This window comes from Zootoca vivipara, chromosome 2 (assembly GCF_963506605.1).
Source record: "Zootoca vivipara chromosome 2, rZooViv1.1, whole genome shotgun sequence".
Lineage (NCBI taxonomy): Eukaryota > Metazoa > Chordata > Lepidosauria > Squamata > Lacertidae > Zootoca > Zootoca vivipara.
In genome coordinates this window covers 63,946,428-63,967,743 of record NC_083277.1, presented here as the reverse complement: position 1 = coordinate 63,967,743, position 21,316 = coordinate 63,946,428, and the positions used below count along the sequence as shown (strand labels likewise).

The 21,316-nt window shown below is 40.7% G+C and overlaps 2 protein-coding genes across 4 annotated transcripts in view; one reads left to right on the top strand and one right to left on the bottom strand.

Moving 5' to 3' along the window:
• HMGXB3 (HMG-box containing 3) overlaps positions 1–19,024 on the top strand; it is a 26,253-nt gene extending 7,229 nt beyond the window's left edge. For 2 of the 3 annotated variants that reach the window (XM_035105649.2, XM_060271640.1), the window contains 15 exons: positions 301–432; positions 1,239–1,672; positions 1,987–2,162; positions 2,526–2,623; positions 3,784–3,882; positions 6,333–6,482; positions 8,065–8,366; positions 9,440–9,567; positions 9,802–9,933; positions 10,711–10,895; positions 11,250–11,469; positions 12,042–12,175; positions 14,096–14,212; positions 14,602–14,811; positions 15,810–19,024. In XM_035105649.2, the coding sequence (XP_034961540.1) occupies positions 301–432; positions 1,239–1,672; positions 1,987–2,162; positions 2,526–2,623; positions 3,784–3,882; positions 6,333–6,482; positions 8,065–8,366; positions 9,440–9,567; positions 9,802–9,933; positions 10,711–10,895; positions 11,250–11,469; positions 12,042–12,175; positions 14,096–14,212; positions 14,602–14,811; positions 15,810–16,277 (2,985 nt within the window). In that variant the 3' untranslated portion in view covers positions 16,278–19,024. The remainder of the gene's footprint in view (positions 1–300; positions 433–1,238; positions 1,673–1,986; positions 2,163–2,525; positions 2,624–3,783; positions 3,883–6,332; positions 6,483–8,064; positions 8,367–9,439; positions 9,568–9,801; positions 9,934–10,710; positions 10,896–11,249; positions 11,470–12,041; positions 12,176–14,095; positions 14,213–14,601; positions 14,812–15,809) is intronic. The other variant, XM_060271639.1, reaches the window with a different exon arrangement.
• Positions 18,537–21,316, bottom strand: part of CSF1R (colony stimulating factor 1 receptor) — a 39,514-nt gene continuing 36,734 nt past the window's right edge. The window contains exon 21 of the mRNA XM_035105654.2: positions 18,537–21,316. Coding sequence (XP_034961545.2) covers positions 21,182–21,316 — 135 coding nt within the window. The 3' untranslated portion in view covers positions 18,537–21,181.

The following is a 21,316-nucleotide window of genomic DNA, read 5'->3' as shown; positions in this document are numbered from 1 at the left end:
TTTGTGTGAATTACAGAATGTGAGCTGGGGGGTTGTTTGTAAAGTTACTCTTCAGCATTTTAGTATCGTCAAAAGTGAAAATGGCAGTATTGCTGGCTTATCAACCTGATAACTGGGTAAAATGATCTGCTCTAGTTGCCATGCAGAACAAGGATCCGAGCGAAGTAATGAGAGTGATTCTATGCTACTGTCGTGATGCAGTCTTTTAATGATGTTTGAATATACTGTACATAATGACAGGAAGGAAACTTCCAATTGTGATGTCGTTCTGGTAAAATAATCCATACCCTCTCACTTCAGACAACTACCTACACCCGCAGAGGGCATGGGAATTGCACCAACCCTGGCTGTACATTCACATATGTGACCAGACACAAGCCACCCAAATGTCCAATGTGTGGGAACTTTCTGGGAGGCAAATGGATCCCAAAGGTATGTTTCCTGATTGTAGGAAATGTGACCTTGCACCTCACTTTTTGTGTTTATTCTTGGCTTTTAATGCGTAAAGTAAGTGATGCTATGGAATGGTTTCTTTATTGAAATGGTGACTCTTCAGAGCCATTGTTGTTGGCAAGAAGAATGTGGGGAGGGTTGACTCCATACTGTCAAAAATACTCAAAGCAATTTCTTTCATAATTCTACAAGTGGAAAACATATTTGGGGTGTCCTTTTTCTATCTCAGGCTGAGTTGGGTCTAATAAACTCAAATCAGCCATTGCTTTCTGCTCTAACTCCTTTTTAAAAATTAAGTTTGTTTTTGAACTGCTGTGATTAAAAACCTGAGCTGCTCCCCTCCTGCTCCAGCTTGGCACAGTTAAATGAAGGTGAAGAATGATACTAGATCAACCATTCTTATTTAGTTATTTATTCAAATATTTTATATCCCTTCTTTTGACCTATTAAATGCACATAAAAATATCTAATCTACAATCCAAATTAAAGCCCAAGGCATTAGTGCCTGATGAAATCAGGAATCAGTGTGTATTTCCTGTTGTCCCACAGGGTGTTTTTTAAAGTAAATAAGCCTATTAAAAATTAGCTGAATTTCTCAAAGAATTTTATTTTTATTTTTTACATGGTCTCACATCATCTGACGAATTGATATTTATTTCACATTTTCAGCCCTGGAGAATTTCACGTTTTCATTCTCCATGCCTGCCAGTTATTGTTTACTGAATGGATTTTAATGCAATATGAAATATATGTGATGCTGACTTGGAATGTGCTTTGCATTTCAGGAGAAGCAGCCTAAAGGCAAAACTGAGCCAACTTCTGGTGTACCTATAAAGACATTGGGGCCCAAAAAAAGTCAGCAGCCATTAGCCTTGGGACAGGCTGTGGTTCACGACAGTGCCTCCAAATCTATGCTGGAGAGCTCTGAAGCTGTTACTCAGCTTCTGAATGCTGCCCCTTCTGGGCAGCAGGTGCAGGAAACAGAATGGGAAGAAGTGATCATCTCGGAGGCTCACATCCTTGCAAACAACATGCAGCCAAAGGAGCAAGGAAACACAACGGCTGTTATTCAACTTCAAGAGGGCATTGTACAGGCGGAGCCTTTATTAGAACAGAAGGACAGGGAGAACGAAGGGCTGGAGGCACAGACATTGGTGGAGGTAGTGAGTGCTGCCAGCTCCCCTTCAAATCCAGCTTCTGCCACAAAACATCCAACAGGGTAAGTCGATTTTGTGTTAAATATACCGTAGACATTGGCATGTCTTGCACTGCTAATTACACTTTTGGCTCCAAATGATTTTCTTGGTGCGCTCCAAGGACATTTTTGCCTTCTGGGCTTTTCAGAGTAGCTCTTTAAGCACGCTTGTATTGACACCTTTGAGTCAATGCTATCTATATTTTAGTGTCTCTTTTTTGACAGATGGCAAGCCTCATATAAATTACAAGGCAGCCACCTTGCTTCTCAAGCAGGTTGTGACTGCTGCTGGCATAGCTGAACTGTGGAATTCTCAACTGCATTTCTTCTCTTTTCAGAGCTGAAGCTCTTGGCACTGCACCCAAAGGGCAGGAGCAGAAGAGCAAAGCAAAGCCCAAGCCTTCCTTACTGGCCGCAGCAAGACCCACGAGGGCAATTTTGCCTGCCCCTGTCAGTGTGGCGAGAGAAACCAACACAGAGCAGCCCGCTTGCAGGCAGCCATTTACAAACAATGGTAAAACAAGGGTTCCTGTTTGTGTGTGGTGAGGGAAACAGTGCTTTCTGAATGGCAGGACTTGAATTGTTGTACCTAGAATTATGCTGGCGGGGTGTGACTGTGAGTGCCACTGAATGACGAGAAGGCTTGGGTCGTGAGTTCCCATCGAAGCAGTTTTATGTTTCCAGGACTGTCACTTTCGCAAATGCTTGTAAGAAAAGAAAGCCTGCAAATCTGTGCTTTGGTCTCTTTGAGTTTTAGAAGTGATTTTGCTACACCACATCCCACATTGCATTTGCTAGACCAGTCAGTGTAAAATGCAAAATCTTGATGTGTGTTGTTCACATATGTTAAACGTTCCATGCTTGTTTTTTATTTAAGAAAAAAACTCCTGTGTAAGAATCTCAGGACTGAAGCCTAGCACTCTGAAGCAGCTGGGCCAGTCTCCTCTGCAACCACCCATCATTGAAAAGCACAAGGTAATGGTGTTTTTTGCCTAAATTCATGCTCTTCTATTGTCTAGGAATGTAATTGTTAGCATGTTACAGAATTCAGTTTTTTTCATGTAAAGTGGTGGAGGGATTAGTTTACATAACTCTTTAGTGTGGCTTATCCTGCAAACATCAGGCTCTGGCCTACAAATTTCAGTTCATTGGGCCATGAGCATGAACTTCAGGAGCTTGGAAATGCTTCTTGCATTATACTTTGCAAATGCTTCTTAAAATAAAATAAAAATACTCAGTAGCATGTGTGATACTGTGTAATCTTTTTAATTGCTTTATTTATCTATTATGCACTTTAATCCCACCCTTCCTCTAAGAATCACAGACTGTATACATAGTCCCCACCCCTCCATTTTATCCTCACAACAAGGTAGCTTGACTGAGGGGATGTGTTTGGACCAGAGTGCAGAGTGGGGGTTTGATCTGGCCTTTCCCCATCCTGGTCTGACCTTCTACACTATTATGGTCTCTAGGAGAAATTTCAGTATATATATATATATTGAGTATTGTGGCCTGTTCTATTACTAGTGAAGTCGTTTCAAGGTCAGTTCGTGCTGGGAACAAGACTTGGCTTTGCTTGCAACCTTCTCACCATGTGTTGTATGAACTGTAAGATTTGGGTGTAGACTTCATAAACTCTGCTCACATAATCCATCCACCCCAATTCTGTGGCAGACAGTTATATGAGCTGGGCCTACTTGAGCTAAAGCATATGTTTTCAGCCTTTGTTCACAATTTGTGCAGTCAATAACCTCTGGGAATGTTAGGCTTAATTTTGGAGAAATGCTAAGGTCTGCAAGTTTTAGGCTGCTCCTGTGCATTGCATTTACAGGCCATGCATAGTACAAACTGGCCTTCAGACAGCAACTTGCTCTATATATTTACATAAAGGTGAAAATGAATAGTAAAACATATGAATGGTTTGCTTTTATTGGCGTGAGATGTTTCATGTTTTGTTTTGGTATATAAGCTGCCTTGGGAGGGCTCTGCTGTAAAGTAGAGACTGGTATCCTGGTGATATGTGTAGGGAAATATTCAGAAGTATGTCAGGTACAGATGGCAGCCTAGTAGAATTTCCAACAATGCATATGACTTGAGTCTTATTTTTCTCTTGCCTCCTTGATCTCCATTGAAAGCTCCGTGGCAGCACAGACAGCTCAGCATCTCACGTCAAAGTGGTGGAGGTCAAACCAGATGTATTCCCTTCCTATAAGTACAGCTGCACTGTAACCTTGGTGAGAATCCTTTGACTCTGCAACACCTTAGGAGAATGCAATACAGTGGTACTTCAGGTTAAGAACTTAATTCGTTTCAGAGGTCCGTTCTTAACCTGAAACTGTTCTTAAACTGAGGTGCCACTTTAGCTAATGGGGCCTCCCGCTGCCACTGCACCGCCGCCACACGGTTTCTGTTCTCATCCTGAAGCAAAGTTCTTAACCTGAGGTACTATTTCTGGGTTAGCAGAGTCTGTAATCTGAAGCATCTGTAATCTGAAGCGTCTGTAACCCGAGGTACCGCTGTATGTGGCTTTATTTATTTTTGCTTTCTGTTGCCAGGTGCATGATTTTCCTCAAATGAGAACCCCTTGTCTGTTTTAAAAAGTAGGCCACAGTTTTGCTGTGGTTATCATCTTTGATATTGTCTTTCAAAGCACTTCAAAGTTTTGAAGCTTCTTATTTCAGGAACTGGCTAAGAACTGAGGCTGGTTTAGTTGTATAAACTTTCTTAACTGGTACTGATTTTTAGCTGACTTCTACTGAAAGCACAAGGTGGTGTTGCCCATGCTTTGAACTGCACAGCCCCTTATGAACTGGTTTCTAGGTCAGCTTCTACCTCCCTTTCCATTCATAAGCATTTGCAGTTTGATTTGCCCTGAAACATCACAGCTTCTAGTCAGAGAGCATGTGTGGGTTTCACTTCTCACCAGCTGGTGGTTCATAGTGGTGCACTGAAATGGAAAGTGTACAGGTTATCTTACTTGACGTTAATCTCTTTTGAACATGGTTTTCCATGACATCTTAATGGAATTCTGCTTCTGTTTTCCCCTTCATCAAAACTAGCATCCAACCCTAACCCTATTATATGTTTGCTTGAACACCATCTAGCTAAATGCTTGTGATAATTTTTGTTAATACTGAAGCAAACAGTATTCTGTGGTTGTTGGTGTGGTGTTGTTGTTGTTTAGTCGTTTAGTCGTGTCCGACTCTTCGTGACCCCATGGACCAGAGCACGCCAGGCACTCCTGTCTTGCACTGCCTCCCGCAGTTTGGTCAAACTCATGTTCGTAGCTTCGAGAACACTGTCCAACCATCTTGTCCTCTGTCGTCCCCTTCTCCTAGTGCCCTCAATCTTTCCCAACATCAGGGTCTTTTCCAAGGATTCTTCTCTTCTCATGAGGTGGCCAAAGTATTGGAGCCTCAGCTTCACGATCTGTCCTTCCAGGGAGCACTCAGGGCTGATTTCCTTAAGAATGGATAGGTTTGATCTTCTTGCAGTCCATGGGACTCTCAAGAGTCTCCTCCAGCACCATAATTCAAAAGCATCAATTCTTCGGCGATCAGCCTTCTTTATGGTCCAACTCTCACTTCCATACATCACTACTGGGAAAACCATAGCTTTAACTATACGGACCTTTGTCGGCAAGGTGATGTCTCTGCTTTTTAAGATGCTGTCTAGGTTTGTCATTGCTTTTCTCCCAAGAAGCAGGCGTCTTTTAATTTCGTGACTGCTGTCACCATCTGCAGTGATCAAGGAGCCCAAGAAAGTAAAATCTCTCACTGCCTCCATTTCTTCCCCTTCTATTTGCCAGGAGGTGATGGGACCAGTGGCCATGATCTTGGTTTTTTTGATGTTGAGCTTCAGACCATATTTTGCGCTCTCCTCTTTCACCCTCATTAAAAGGTTCTTTAATTCCTCCTCGCTTTCTGCCATCAAGGTTGTGTCATCTGCATATCTGAGGTTGTTGATATTTCTTCCGGCAATCTTAATTCCGGCTTGGGATTCATCTAGTCCAGCCTTTCGCATGATGAATTCTGCATATAAGTTAAATAAGCAGGGAGACAATATACAACCTTGTCGTACTCCTTTCCCAATTTTGAACCAATCAGTTGTTCCATATCCAGTTCTAACTGTAGCTTCTTGTCCCACATAGAGATTTCTCAGGAGACAGATGAGGTGATCAGGCACTCCCATTTCTTTAAGAACTTGCCATAGTTTGCTGTGGTCGACACAGTCAAAGGCTTTTGCATAGTCAATGAAGCAGAAGTAGACGTTTTTCTGGAACTCTCTAGCTTTCTCCATAATCCAGCGCATGTTTGCTATTTGGTCTCTGGTTCCTCTGCCCTTTCGAAATCCAGCTTGCACTTCTGGGAGTTCTCGGTCCACATACTGCCTAAGCCTGCCTTGTAGAATTTTAAGCATAACCTTGCTAGCGTGTGAAATGAGCGCAATTGTGCGGTAGTTGCAGCATTCTTTGGCACTGCCCTTCTTTGGAATTGGGATGTAGACTGATCTTCTCCAATCCTCTGGCCAATCCTCCAATCCTCTGTTGGTGTGGTGACTAATGCCATTGCTGATTTTTATGTGTTCCGGGAAAGTGGGTCGTGTAGCAAGTTCTGTAGGTCTAGTATCCTCCTGGTACGTGTAAAGCAGATTGGATAAATATTTGGTCTGTCTTTCTTTCTAGGACTTGGGGTTGGCCACTTCACGTGGCAGAGGGAAATGTAAGAATCCTTCTTGCAGTTACGTATACACCAATCGGCATAAACCAAGGATCTGTCCCAGTTGTGGCTACAATCTTGCCAAAGACAGGGCTGAGAAAACAGCAAAATCCCTGGTGAGTTGTGGCTGCTTTTTTAAAAAAAAAAAACTCCTAGAAATCTACGCTAGAAATCTCTTTCCTATTGGCCTGTGGTTTTGAATGTGGTGGGACTTGTTTCTTAGTAAAATTATCTGGTTGGGTTGTATGACAAATGTGTTTAGAGGCCACATGTTATAACTATTAGTTCTTGATACCATTCTGGTTTACTTTTCAGTGCTGTATAAAGAGAGAGAAAAGTAGACTTAATTTTGGGAAGATGAATTCCTTGGCTGCTGTGGGTTTTTATTTTTGGTTTTTATGCTATATAAAAAGTAAGACTTGTTTCCTATTAAAAGGCTGTGTGGTAGGGCAGAGGCAAGAATTCTTGGGAGACTTTCAGGGGGTTGGGGAAAAATCTGAAAAATAATTCAAGGGGAAATAATAATAATATATTATTATTTGTACCCCGCCCTTCTGACTGGGTTTCCCCAGCCACTCTTGGCAGCTTCTAGTATCCGTTATGCTATCTGCATTTTCTTTAAAATCTTTGTGCTCTGTGCTGTTGCTTTGCTGCAACTGTAACCTTGGTGAAGGGTTTGTGGGTGGGTGCTGGGATCACATGCTCCGATCCCAGCTCCTCCCCTCTCATTCATGAATTATCTCTTCTGGTTAAGAGTTAACCACGGTTCAGGATTTTATTGGCACTGTTAGCCATAGTTGGCAAACTACTTTGAGGGTGTGCTCTTAATCAGGGTTTGAAGCTGGCTACAAATCTTGGTTAGCAGAGGACTCTACAATCAGCTAACGTGATGAGCTAACTCTTACCATTGATATAATCAGATGGTACAATTTGCATGCAATAATGGAGGGTGTTGGAAAGGACTGTCTTATATTGTGGCACATTCCTGAACCTTTAACCATGGTTAAAATGCTGGGCTGTGTAATTATCTGTGATTCTGCATTGGTCTTTTAAGAGAAAACTCTGAACTGTTCCCCTTTTAATTAAGTTTTCATTGTAGTTGTCTCTTCACCTCTTTCCATCTGCCCTTCAACTTTAATACTGCAGATTGACACACTGTTGTGGTGTAAATTCACTAAAGCAAAATGTGTTTTGTTTTACTATCCTAAAGAGCCCCCTAGTGTTCCTTGATGTACTTAATTTCCAATTCCTTGATGTACTAAATTTGTAGCCGAATTTTTAAGTTCAGTCCCTATAGAAAGATTAAGCTATCATAAAGAGGATTAGGGATCTTAGTTAAATAGTAATGCAGCATTATAAAACTGTTATATCATTTATATCAATTGTTGTTTTAACTAAGGTTTATTAAGAGAAGTTTTAATCTTTTTTATGTATTAGTATTGAATTCTAGAGTTAATGATTTAATTAATATTGGTCTTATTTGTTGAGTCCATATTTTAAATATTTTAATAGAATATGTTCGAAAAACATTGGTCTGTTATCCCTAATAAAGGTTATTGGATTGAATTTAAATTGAAATTTGAAGCTGCACTTCTTAGACCTTCTGTAGTTAGCAGGCGGCAGGTTAATAATGGAAGACTATTTTGCACATTTGCACAAACATCTTGGCAGATAATCAAAATGAATCTTTATTTCTAGGAGGTCACCTCTACCCCTGCAGATGTGCTGAACACCAGTGAGCCTCTAATTCAGTCCCAAAAAGAAGTCCAGCGTCAGTCCACCTTACAGCTTCTTCGCAAAGTAATACAGATACCGGAGAACGAATCGGAGCTGGCTGATGTTTTTGCACTGATTCATGAACTCAATAGTTCGCGGCTCATTCTATCCAATATGAATGAGGAGACGGTCACCATTGAGCAGACCTCTTGGTCAAACTATTACGAGTTTCCATCATCCCAGTGCCTTCTCTGTAGCAGCCCTTTGTTCAAAGGAGGACCAAAGTGAGTGAAGAATTGCATTGATTGCCATTCTTCTCAAGCAGGTGGTGGTGGGGTGTCTCCAAATGTCACTGTACTCCCAGCTCCAGTCAGTCTATGGCTGAGGTTTGTGTGTGTGTGTGTGGGGGGGGGGGTGTTTCTGACTGAGCAATACCTGGAGGCCACAGGTTCCCTGCTCCTATTCTAGAGGGATTGCTCTTTAAAAGAAAATTCTCCTTGCTGTCAGGACCAGTTCATGCATTTCAAATCTTAAGTAAAGTGTAGCATTTACATTTTAGTCACACGTGCCTCATTGGTAGTGAACAAAACTGACAAATCAAATCACTTGGACAAGCTAGTCTGCCAGGACTGGTAAGGCTATTGGCCGCTATGCTATGTCTGTGTGTCACTTTCTCCAGACATACCGCAGGCCCCGAAACTAGAATTATATTTCCTTCTCTCTCTTTTTCCTTGAGAAAATGAAGTGTGATTTGAACATCCAGATTTTCTGCATCTATGTACCCATAGTAGGGTGGAGGTGCCGTCTAAAGAGGCATTGCTTCTGTGGATTCTAGCTCGTTTGTTCTATTTACAGATTATGTACTAAGAAATATGAGAAAGAAGCAGACAAATCTGCCTGCAGTTTTTCTTCTTTTTTATGCTGAGTTTTATCTGTGACATACATTTGTGTTTTTGTTTTTAGACTGAATCTAAGAAAATATTTACTGTTGTCTTTTTATTGGCAAACTACTTAGAGATTTTATTATATTCAGTGGTATAAAATAATTGCTTGTGAATAAACAAATATTATATAGATTTATTATTATTTACTCATTGAATTTATATTCCGCCCTGTACCTGGAGGTCTCATGGCAGTTCACAGAATAAAATCAAAATATGAAACCACAAAATACACTTCAAACACACCATCAGGGTGCCCCCCCCCAATTGGAGATAACCTGTGTTTTAGGCTGTGTTTAGATTTCCAGGAAGGGGTTAAGCAAGGTAACTACTTTCAGCTAAGCGTTTGATCCTACTTCTGTCTTTCCTGGCATTTCTTAAATTGAAAACAATTTCCTTTCCATCTATTGTCATAGTTCTCTTGCGGGTCCTCAAGAGTGCTGGTTGTTGACAGCTAATCGGCTGCAGGTAGTCACTGCTCAGCTCAAGGTGTGCGTGAATGTGCAGTGCTTGGCCCTCCACAGCTTCAATGATATATACACCGGTAAGAAACTGTATCAATAAACTAGTATATGGGAGCCCTAAGCTTCAAAGGGAGGTGTATAAAAGTGTGACATGTGCATTCTGTTCTTCTGTTGTGGTTTTCATGTGTTTCTTCTTCACGAGGTTGCGCTGTGTGCTTGAATGTGAACAGAGTTTCTGAACTTGGGATCTGAGCTATCTTCTGAATGTCTAAATCCATAGTAAGAGCTGTCTTTGTTTTTGTTTTCAATTGTAGGCTTGTTTAATGTGGGCAACAAGCTTTTGGTGAGCCTGGACCTTCTGTTTACAATAAGAAATCATATTAAACTCGGAGAGGATCCTAAAGTGGCAGTCAGCAGCATCTTGGAATCTGTGCAGGAACAGACCGGTATTGATATTTCTCTTTCTCTTTTCTTTCCCAACAGCTTTGCACCCTTAGTTTGCTTGGAAATAGGATGTTTTTTTCTGTGAGGGGGTTTAAAGTAATTGGCTTTTTCCAACCAGCTCTTTTCAAATTCCGCTCCACTTTATTTGATGAGTTTGTGACAACGCCTGTTAATTCATTCAGAAATCTACTCAGCAGTTGTGACTGTTGAGTCAATCCTTGAGAAAACAGTGGCTAATCCAGGACTATTTTAGCAGATTACCTGGATGCTTTATTTAATCAGCTGACTATTATGGAATGGAGGGCTTTGTAAGAGAGATTAGTATTTTAGCTACACAGGACTATAGGCAAAAGGGCCTGCTGGTATGATGTCGGCTGAAAGACCATGAATGAATGCTTTTCCTGTGTCCCAAAATATGCAGAAGATGAGACTACAGAACCTACCCAGCAGGATTGTCTGACATCTTTGGAAAGGGATTTGCTGCCAGTGTAAAGTTGCCTTCACTTGATCATTGGGTACTTTTTCTTCTGCTTTTCCAAGAATAGAATGTGAAAGATACTGAATGAAGCTGACTTTCTTTTTGCTCGGCCATGGTTTCCCAGCCGTTGTGACTGACTGTTGTGTCAGTGCAAACATTCTTCTTTATGCAATAGAATGTGGAAAAGGGGGAAAGTCCTATTACCATTTATTCTATTGTCCTTCCCACAAAATCCCATTCTTAGGGATGGCGATTGTCTGAGGCTTCCTGACTAGTTAAATGGTTCTCTTTTTATCCCTAGAGAGAAACCTGAGCACCGAGGAACTCACTCAGCTCGAGGAACTGCTATGTAACGGCTATTGGGCCTTTGAGTGCCTCACTGTCCGAGACTACAATGATATGATCTGTGGAGTCTGTGGCATCGCACCCAAAGTTGAAATAGCCCAGAGGAATGTGGAAAATGTTTTGCTGCTGAAAAATATCGAGGTAGATTATCTTAGGCATGCGTCACACGCTCCAGTTATGCCTTGCATTCTGCTCCTCGTAGTATTTGTTTGTAGTGCTACTATGTACAGGGTCAATTTATATCCTTGTTTGTTCCAAAGTACGAAAGTGAGAAAAACTCAGTAAAATTTCTCAGGGCGTTCTCTTCCGCAAACCTCTTCCTGAAGTTCTGAGAAGGGAGTGGGGAGTACTGGGACAACCCAGAGCTAATGATACTGTGAAATTCAAAGCGGAAAGAAGAATTGATTTCTGTGTGTAGAGTTGAATAGGGCATATAATTGTCTTAAAAATAAGTTATTGGTTGATCTTTTTCTTTCCCTCTTCTTCCAATGCTAGTTTACTTGGCCAGAATTCTTGGCGTCTAGTGAAGTAAACGTGGAAGACTTTTGGTCCACCATGGAGACGGAAGTGATAGAGCAGGTGGCATTCCCCTCCAGCATCCCAATCACAAAGTTTGATGCCTCTATCATCTCTCCCTTCTTCCCACCACTGATGAGGGGCACCGTGGTTGTCAACACGGAGAGAGAGAAGAACCTTGAAGCACATATAATGCCAGGTAACTTGTTTCTCTGGAATAGTAGCTTTATACTTAAGAACTGAGCACTAAGGCAGTAAGTTTAGCCTTGAGAATGTGTGCTTTTAGGCTGATGGAATTGGCAAGGGTTGAGTAGAATGTTGCCAGCTCTGTATGAACACTGCTGGAAAAAATAATTTTCCACGGTGAGCTGCCATAAGGAAGCAATACTTTTTTTTTACGCTTTCTATCCTGTTTTGTGCCCATAGAGCCTATGCGCATTGGTACAACATCCTCTGGAATACCCTTAGGTTGGCACGCATGCGGAAGCTTCATGTTGACCACATTAAGGAATGTTTTAAACATTATCATTTTTTTCTATGGAGCACCACACCACTTGGGAAGACCTTTTAGAAAAAAGTCTCTTGCCCTCAGTTTCATCTTGCCAACTTCTGGCGCTCAGCTTAGATGCCTGATGTCTGTCATTCTAGGAATACAGAATTTGTGAAGTGATTTAGCTTACTGCATTCTGGTGCAAGGCAAGGACTGTTTTGTAGTTTGTAGAATTAATTAAAATGTTCTCTTCTAAGTGAGAATTACACCTTGCTCTTTAGGTAATGCAAGTGTTCTAGTGAGGCTGATTCAGGACGAAACCTGTAAAATGGAGCAGATTGGCTCATATAGTGAGGAAGAATTGCAGAATTTCTTGACCCAGTGCAGCGTTCCCTGGGAGGCAGAGGACTCAAAGGTAATGGAGGTTTTCTGTAAGCACATAGCAATTCCTGGCTTTTGAAGTGTGTGCTGTTTCTGTGTCCTCTTGGGATTCAGGTACAGAGGGGGGAAACAGCATATAGTATCACTTCAGTATGTTTGGAAAAGTAAATGGCTTGGTGATAATACTGTGCAATTCATTTTGAAGCTTCATGGTATTATTGTTGTATTATCAAGGGAAGCCTCTCTTTTTGGCATTATACAGACCAGCGTTCACCGGCCTGGTGTCCTCCAGATGTTTTTGACTACAATGGTGCTGGCTAGGGCTGATGGGAGTTGTAGTCCAAAACATCTGGAGGGCACCAGGCTGGTGAAGGCCGATACAGACATAGTTTATAAGCTTATCTCAAAACATTCTTCTGAGGCCCTTCTTCATGTGCCTCCTCCATGAGAAGGCTGGAGGGTGGCAACACAAGAACGGGCCTTTTCTGCAGTGGCTCCCCATTTGTGGAATACTCTCCCCAGGGAGGTTCATCTGGAGTCTTCATTATACTGTAAACCCTTAGGCACCAGGTGACAATGTTCCTCCTAAACCAAGCCTTTGGCTAAGTGACACCCAATGCCCTTTTAATATGGGGTGGTGGTGGTTATTGGGTTGTTTTTGTTTTTATGTTTATAATATATTTTGTGTTTTTGTATTGTGATTTTATGCTGTATCTGCCCTGAGACCTGTGGGTATAGGGTGGCATACAAATTTAATTAGTAGTAGTATTAATAATAATAAATTAATAATTAATAAGGAAAATAATTACATGAAATGATTAAATAAGGAAAATTCTTATATTGGATATTGTTAAAAAGAAAGTACGTAATGTGTGTGCTTAAAAAAACACCCAAATGATGAGTTGACAAAAGAAGTGATGATTAAATGGGCAAAAGATTTGGGGCATAATATTGAATATGATGCGTGGTTGAAACTATGGAATCAAACTTTAAGATTTACAGCATGTACTGCCTTGAAAGAAAATGTATATAAGATGATGTACAGATGGTATTTAACTCCAGTTAAGTTAGCTAAAATGTATAGAATGAGTGATAAAAGTTGCTGGAAATGTAAAGAGAAAGATGGTGAATTTTATCATATGTGGTGGACATGCGAAAAAGTTAAAAGATTTTGGGAAAGTTTATATAATGAATTGAAAAAGATGTTTAGATATACCTTCCCAAAAAAACCAGAAGCATTTTTGTTAGGAATAATAGGAGGAGAGATTAGAAAAGAAGATCAAACACTGTTTATGTATGCAACAACCGCGGCTAGGACTTTGTTAGCCCAAAAATGGAAACTACAGGAATTACCTACAATTGTGGAGTGGCAGATAAAAATGATGGACTATGCTGAACTTGCTAGATTGACATGCAAGATTCGTGACCAGGGGGAGACAAGGTTTCAAAAGGACTGGAGTAAATATGTGGACTATATGGAGAAAAACTGTAGATCATTAAAAACTCTCGCAGGATTAAAATAAACCTTACGAATTGACCAATATGTTAAAAAAGGAACTGCAAAAAAGGGAATTAACAAGAAAACCGCATGAAGGGAGGGGGGGAAGTCATAGCTCGGCGGAGCAAGGTAAAAGATGTGAATATAAGATTTTGTATAAAAGATTGGTTTTGTTAATTTGTTGAATTTGGAAAATCGGAATAAAATGTATTTAAATAAAAAAACACCCAAATGTTTTCCCAAGTTGAAAATACTTCGGGGGGGGGGGGGCGGTAATATGGTAACATCTATTTGAGAAAATATCATTAAAAATATGAGGCTGTGGTGGGAATAGGGTATTTTATGAAAAAATAAAACCAGAGAGTCTGGGGTTTACATGAACTTATAACTACACCACATTTTGTCTTTCTGTTTTGTCTCTCTCATGCTGATTTTTCTCTGTGGCATATTTCGTAGGAGCAGCTGTGTCTTTCTCTTCTGGCTCTGTATGATTTTGTACAGAATGGGACACAGGTCAGTCAGCCCCCAGCACACTTTACTGGAGGGAAAGTCTACAAAGTCTGTCCACACCAGGTGAGAAGGATTAAAAATTGCACTAGTTAGTTTAAATAAGCCTGTGTCATAACATGGTTTGAACTCCTCCTTATGGTTCCCCAAGAAGAAGGAGGAGCATGCAGATCCAAGATTGCTTCAGCTACTTCCCTTTGCAACAAACCACAGCTTATCCCTATGTCTCTGGATCAGGGAACGTGCTCTGGAACATGGTGTCAGGACAGTCCATGCTCTTTTCTTGACCGTCACCCTATAGAGAAACTTAAACTGAATCTTCCTCTATACTAGAATTCAATTTGTTTGTTTGAAGAGAGGCTTAAGTTATCAGGGCAGCATAGGGTGGAACCTGAGACATGCTTGCTTATCTTCCAATGGTTGTACCAAATCAGTTACACTTTTTATCTCCCCAGGTTGTGTGTGGCTCTAAATACATTGTGAGGGGGGAAAGCCCCCGGGACCATGTGGACCTCCTGGCCTCTTCACGCCACTGGCCACCAGTCTATGTGGTAGACTTGGCCTCCTCTGTGGCATTGTGTGCAGATATCTGTTATCCTGACTTGACTGCTCAGATGTGGGGGAGGAACCAGGGCTGCTTCTCTGACCCCATGGAGCCATTAAAGGTTAGTTGCCTTGCATGGTGCACTGTTTTCAAAGCTAGTGAGATCATCAAGGGCAAGTTTGTCTTCTTAAGAGGCTACTTTAAGAGAAGGTGCTAAGGTGATGGGGACTCTGAATTGTCAGGGGTTGTTTTTCAGATAACATGAGCTACAACTTCCTAAGGCATATGCTATCTTTCTGATATTATTTTGCCTACTGCAACTTCATTAACGTCTAATTTAGAGCAATATAATTGCTCTGATCAGACAGTATGGATGTTAAACTTCTACGATTGAGTTACCTCTGCAGTCTTCTGCCTTCCTTTTTAGCTCCTACTCCCCTTTGTCCAGCTCAGTATGTGTTGACTTAAGCAACACATTTCAATGGGAAATGGTTCTCTGTGTTACATGTTTTTAGAATTCATTTGTTTTTAGTTAGGCAACGAATAGGCCATGTAAATGGGTAAGAATGAGAAAGCCCAATATGTGTTAAACTTATTTTAACATTGCTATAACCTGGGAACCTTGCGGTGAGGGACGGCTAAGGAATTCAATAATAATAGCAGTAATATTTTTATCCTAATTGTTCATTGTAGGAAAATAGGCCCCAAACTGGTATTACTTCTCTAAGCAATAATTTTGGGCTTTTCTCTCCCTCCCCTCTTCCTCACTGATGGGGTTATGTACATAAATATGAATACATATGTATGTCCAATTTCAAATGCTTGGCATGGGTTTTTATTTATAACTTTGTCCATAGTTTGGTCCATACCACATTTGTCTTACTATGGAAATAGTCAACTATTATTCCTGCTTTACAGATGCAGAACTGAGCATGAAATAGTGTATGATTTACTCAAAGAATCTTGGACTAATTAGAGGTTCAGATCTAGTTGCCCCTATCATACCATGCTGACTCTGCTTAAGAGATTTCTCTTGTTGCTTAGGCACTTCTGAAGGAGGAAATTGCAAACATTATACTAATACATGAAAGGTAACTTCCCCCCTTTCTCTTTCATCAGTTTGTGTCTTGCCCAGAACTTCTTGACAGACACTACAATGTAGATATGACCAGTGCTGAACATTCCGTTCAGCATCCCGTCACCAAATCAGCATCTCGACGAGTAGTTCACACCGGAACAGAGCAGAGCACTCAGGGGGACGCAACAGCTCAGTACCGTTCCCTCTCCGTTTGCCGGGAACTGGAACCCTACGGTGCTATCATTGCAGCCATCAATGACAGCAAAACGAATAACGTCTGTCAGAGGCCTATAACCTTTGACAACGCAACGCACTATTATCTTTATAATCGCCTGATGGATTTCCTCTCCAGCCGTGAAATTGTGAACAAGCAGATTCATGAGATTGTACAAAGCTGCCAGCCAGGTGAGGTGGTGATCCGGGATACTTTGTACCGCCTAGGTGTGGCCCAGATCAAGACAGAAATGGATGAAGATGAGGAGATCCATGGGGAGGATGGTGTTGCATAATAACATGGTCTGCGGTGGTCATCTTAGCCATAGGAAAGACAGCTAGGCTGCAGATACTCTGGGCAGCTGTCACTCAGATACGCCCCAGGCCTGAGCAGCTTTGACCGCTTATGCTGACCAAAGAGTTGTGTGCTTCCATTAAAATCTGGATTGGGTTTTTGATCTGCAGACCAGCTAGCTGAAAAGGGGCAGGTTTCTCCTCCCCAGGAGCTACTTGAATCCCTAAGCCCACTGGGATAGCGTGCTGTACGGGAGAAGACTAAGGGTTTCCAGTGGCCTGAAATTTGCAGAAATGGATTTGCAGAGCATCATCAAACCTGTTTTTTGAAGTGTGTATGTTGTTGGGTGTCGGGATCATAACAGGAGACAACAGGGAGCCACAAGCTTGTGTGACTCTCCCAATATTATACCCTGAAGTAGGTGACCATAATAGATCAATGAGCATTTGGAGCCCCAGCTGCTACTTCGTTCCGTTCTGAAAAGACTTGAACTTAGGCCGACTTTCAGCACCCATCGGTGTTTGAAGGGGTGAGAGCATATCTGCTCCTCTAACTCATTCTGGCTCTACCTGAGAAGCTTCTATGTTTATTTAGTGGTTGAAATCCAGCGTGATCTGAAGTTTTTTTAATGGCTCTGTGCATTAAGGTAAGAGCTGGTCTGCTGTAGGTTATAATTATCCTGGCTAGCATAGTTATTATAAAGGTTCTTCAGGGATTTCTGTGTTTTGGATGAAGCATCTGGACTATTGATCAGGAGAGGATTTTCAGGCACTTTACATCCTATCCATGGACTTGATAGAAGATTGTCTGTTGCTATGTCTAGTAACATTATAAAGAGTATTTGTGAATTGGTAGTGGGATTCAGTGAACACAACCCAACAAGAGATGCTTTTATTATTTCCCCAGCTGATACCTGTTAGGGAAAGTGTGCAACACTTACTGCCTGGGCTCTTTGCAAACCACTATGTATGTTCCATTTCCAACATTTACAAAACTGACTTGGGCGAATTTAATCTGGTTATATTCACTCCAACACTTTGTCTTGAGGAGACCAGCATTCTTCCTCCTGTGTAATACGTTAAACTGTGGTGTGTAAACTCTTTGCATTATTACCCACTGATTCCCATTCACTTTTGCCCATCCATAAATCTGGAAAGTGAAAATGGATTTCCACTATAGCTGAGCAGGAAATTCTGGAACGTGGGGGAAGAGTTTCCACTGTTTTATTCAGATTTGTGGTGTGGTTTTAAAAACTTCCTTCTGTGAAGGATTCTAGTGTGTACTGTGCTGTAAAACAAACCACCACCATAATGAATTTTCAAGCAAAGCTTGTGATTTGCTGTTAAAAATGCTAATTTATGAATGACACTTTTACAGTCAGTGAAAACTTTAATAAATTATCTCTTCCAGTGTTTGGAGGGTGAAACTATTTGGCCTACTGTGGAATTTGTTGTATGGCACCCTAAGGCTGTGAAAGTGACTTGAACTACTGCTCCAAAGTTCAAGATCATAGTTACCCAAGATGTGGAAGGGAAAGGTTTTGTGAGGTCTGTATCATGTTAAGATTAATTTCAAACATATGTTGAAACAAGAGTATTGAGATGTGTAGAACACTGCAGAAGCTACATAATGATGCTTTATCAACTTAGTTATGGGTGGCTAAAGCCTTGGGGTGGGGCATAGATTATCAGGGGGGAAACACATGTGTTACTACTATTACATTTATGCCCCACCTTGTCTACATGGTGGCATGAATGGGTGGTTCTTTTGCCGTGCCCATTTAATTTTCACAACAACTCTTAAGGGATAGGCTAGGATGAAAGAGTGGCTGGCTCAAGGTCACCCATGTGAGCTTCATGGCTGAGAAAGAGCTGAGAGAGAAAGAAAGAGAGGTCTTCTTTGTAGTTGATGTCCAGTTAGAAGAGAGAACAGTTTAATCGAACACCAGAGAGGAGAGAATATACAGTAGTTCTAACTGGATGGTATCAGCAAGGGGACATGTTACCTAAAGCTTTAGGTAATGCTCAGTCAGTGCAGAAGCTTGTAGAATTGGGCATTTGTGTGCCTGCTTTGTCTTTAAACAAACCTGTACTTTACATACGTACAGTACATTAGCTGAGGCATGGTTTTTTGGGGAGTCTATCAGAACTATTCTCAAACTCAATGTGTAATAATAATTATTATTATTTAAAAATGCCCTTATAGAAGAAATCGTATTGTCACCTAGGAAAAAAGTAAACAACTAAAGAGTTCTAATTACCTTGCTTAATCATTTTTTTTTATTTTGAATGGCAGTTAAATGTGAACATACTGATTTATGTAATTTGAAGAATGGTTTCATTTGGAAAGTCAACACATAGCAGTTAACTATTTAAAAGCAATCTAGCAGCAACTGAATGGTGGTAGTTTGTGCTGGAAAACTAGCTGGCTAGTTCTTATCCAGTAAGAGATGCTCCTTTTTCATTTACACAAGGCTTCAAAGATAACTGCTTATAAAGCTAGTAACCTTTACATAAAACTCAAATCAGTGGCTTGCAAAATATTATGAAAATCATTATGAAGCTGCTCCTTTCTAGTTTTAGTTTTTAAAACTGCAGTGTATGTAAAAAGAACAAAGTACCGTAATACATAAAACAGTTGTGACAGTTACAAAACTAGTGAAAGTACTTGACTTATTGGAGAATGCGAGTTAGATGAGACTGCCCATCTATTCTGCAGCAGGTTAACAATATTTTTTTCATATTTCAGGGGGAAAAAATCTAACGTCAGTAGTCTTAATAGAAAATTGCCTGAGATTTGCTTACCCGTTTGTAACCCAAAAACTAATACATTGCAACAATTAATTTTAGTACATTAATGCCACCCTGCAATGTAAAATGCCCAGGGCAGCTTACATATTAACACAAATGCAATAAAATCTCAGTGTTATAAACTACAGAGCAACAATGCCAAAGAGTGATAAAATTCAGAAAAATAAAACAATTGATTACAGCCAGTTGAGTTGAGTGTTTGCCTCGACAAACGTTACTTTTTATTGCTGCAATGCCAATGCCCTTTATATATATGATGTTTTAGATGCAAAGATTGGAGAGCTCTAATTTTGCTTTGTTTTCTAATTTCTCTAATTTTACTAATATTGTTGGTCCCTAAGGACAAAGCCTCCAGCAATGGTGATCTGTGTTTGCTGTAGTAAATGTAGGGACTTCATTAGCTACAGGTATGTTCCAGTCACTAATAAAACCCAGGAGAACATTTCACAATTTCTTAACACTTGCATTAAAATCAGTGGGACTTTAGGTACTATTCTAGGTCATTTTCTGTCTTGTTGATCTGTTCCATTCTAAGCCATTCACATTCAGTTTCTATTATTTCAAAGCTTGCTGTCACAGATTTATTAACTTGCTTTCTAGTACTGTTGCAAATTATTCCTAATGTGGCACAGTCCCTAGCTTATTGCTCCTTTTGGCTTCTTGTTTCATTTGAATTACCAAGTAAGAATGAATTAAGCCTTGTGTGTTTTCTCTGCATTAACCAAAATTGTCAAGTATTCTTAAAAATTACCAGTTTCTAAAAACTATAAAAACTGGTTAAGTGATTAAAGATATGGCTACAATGATGGCTGCAATTATCTCTAGGTCCAATCAAACAATATTGACTAAGGCTTGGCCAAAATACCCTCCCTTCCTTTTTTGTGACACCACCTGTCCTCTGAAGGTGGTAGTGGGAATGTTAATGACCTTGGGGGGTGGGGTGGACAAGTTCTCAGAACTTTCCAGTGAGGCAGTTGCTTATGTTTCAGGTTGGTTGGTTTATAAATGGAGAGGGAGATCCTCAACAGCTCGGTCACAGTCCCTTCATATTTGGGAATGACATAACATTTACCACCTCATCTTTGTAGGTAAGGTCACCCATGCTGAACACTCTGATCCCTACCGAAATCCTAATCAAGTTTAGGGTCACAGCACTGAATTTTCACATATTCATGTCTCCAAAGCAAAAAGCAGTCATTTAAATCAGTTGAGCAAGAGAGGTTAGAATCCTGTATCGACTTACCCGGGAGTAAGCCCCCATTGAACTTGATTACAGCAGCGTAGACATGTATAGAACTGCACTGTAAGTCACTCATTAGTAATGTGTTTTAAATCTAAAGCTTTGCTAATAGATTGGCTATAACTACTAAAAAAATCGCAGTTTAATGCTTTAATTTTTGTTTGCTCGATTAGCACATGGTACAATGGTAATCCTAAGTGAGAGAAAGCGTTGCTGTTATTGTACTTTCTTGTTTGAAGCTCTTATCTCTGGAGAAATAGAGAGAACCTTTCTTCCAGATGAGGTAATTTCCCCTCTTGAGATGTGACTTCACAGATGGTGAATGGTTGTGATTTTTTTCCCACCCTGACCATTGCAAAATCCCTGAGCCAGAGTCAAATTGGATAGGATCTGTCCATTTCCTTTTGACTAATCTTATCAAGGTGGTATCCTTTCCCAGGAAGAAGTCAAGATGGGGAAAGGAGTCCATTTTAAACTCATATACTGATGGATGAGCAGTGAAAGGTACACGAGATATAGAAAACTTGGTTTTAAAGTTCACATTCCCCATTCTCGCACACTTATATGAAGACTGGTGCTTGGCTATGGCAATCTGCTGACTTTATATGATGATTCTGCCCAATATTCCTGCATGCTCTAAGCTAAGCTCGATAAAAATTGGAAACCAGTTACAAGTAGTGTGTGTGTGTGTGTGTAATGCTTCATGTCTTGAAGTCTGCTGCCAATGCAGTGCAAGGCTACAGCCCACCAGTTACATCTGGCATTCTGGTATGCAATGCTCCCAGAGGGATAGCTGCATGAGAACTACATTTCAGTTGAAATCGAACCAACAAGTAGGGTGCAGTTGTTTACCCTTTAACAGAACTGGTAATTGTTGCTGTTCAGAAGTAGTTGGATGCTCTCTCCAGTGTCACAAGATTCATCTTCACAATAGCTGGAAGGCTCACATCCACTGTCTTCTTCTGTGCTGGTTGGCAAGTTTGTGTAACC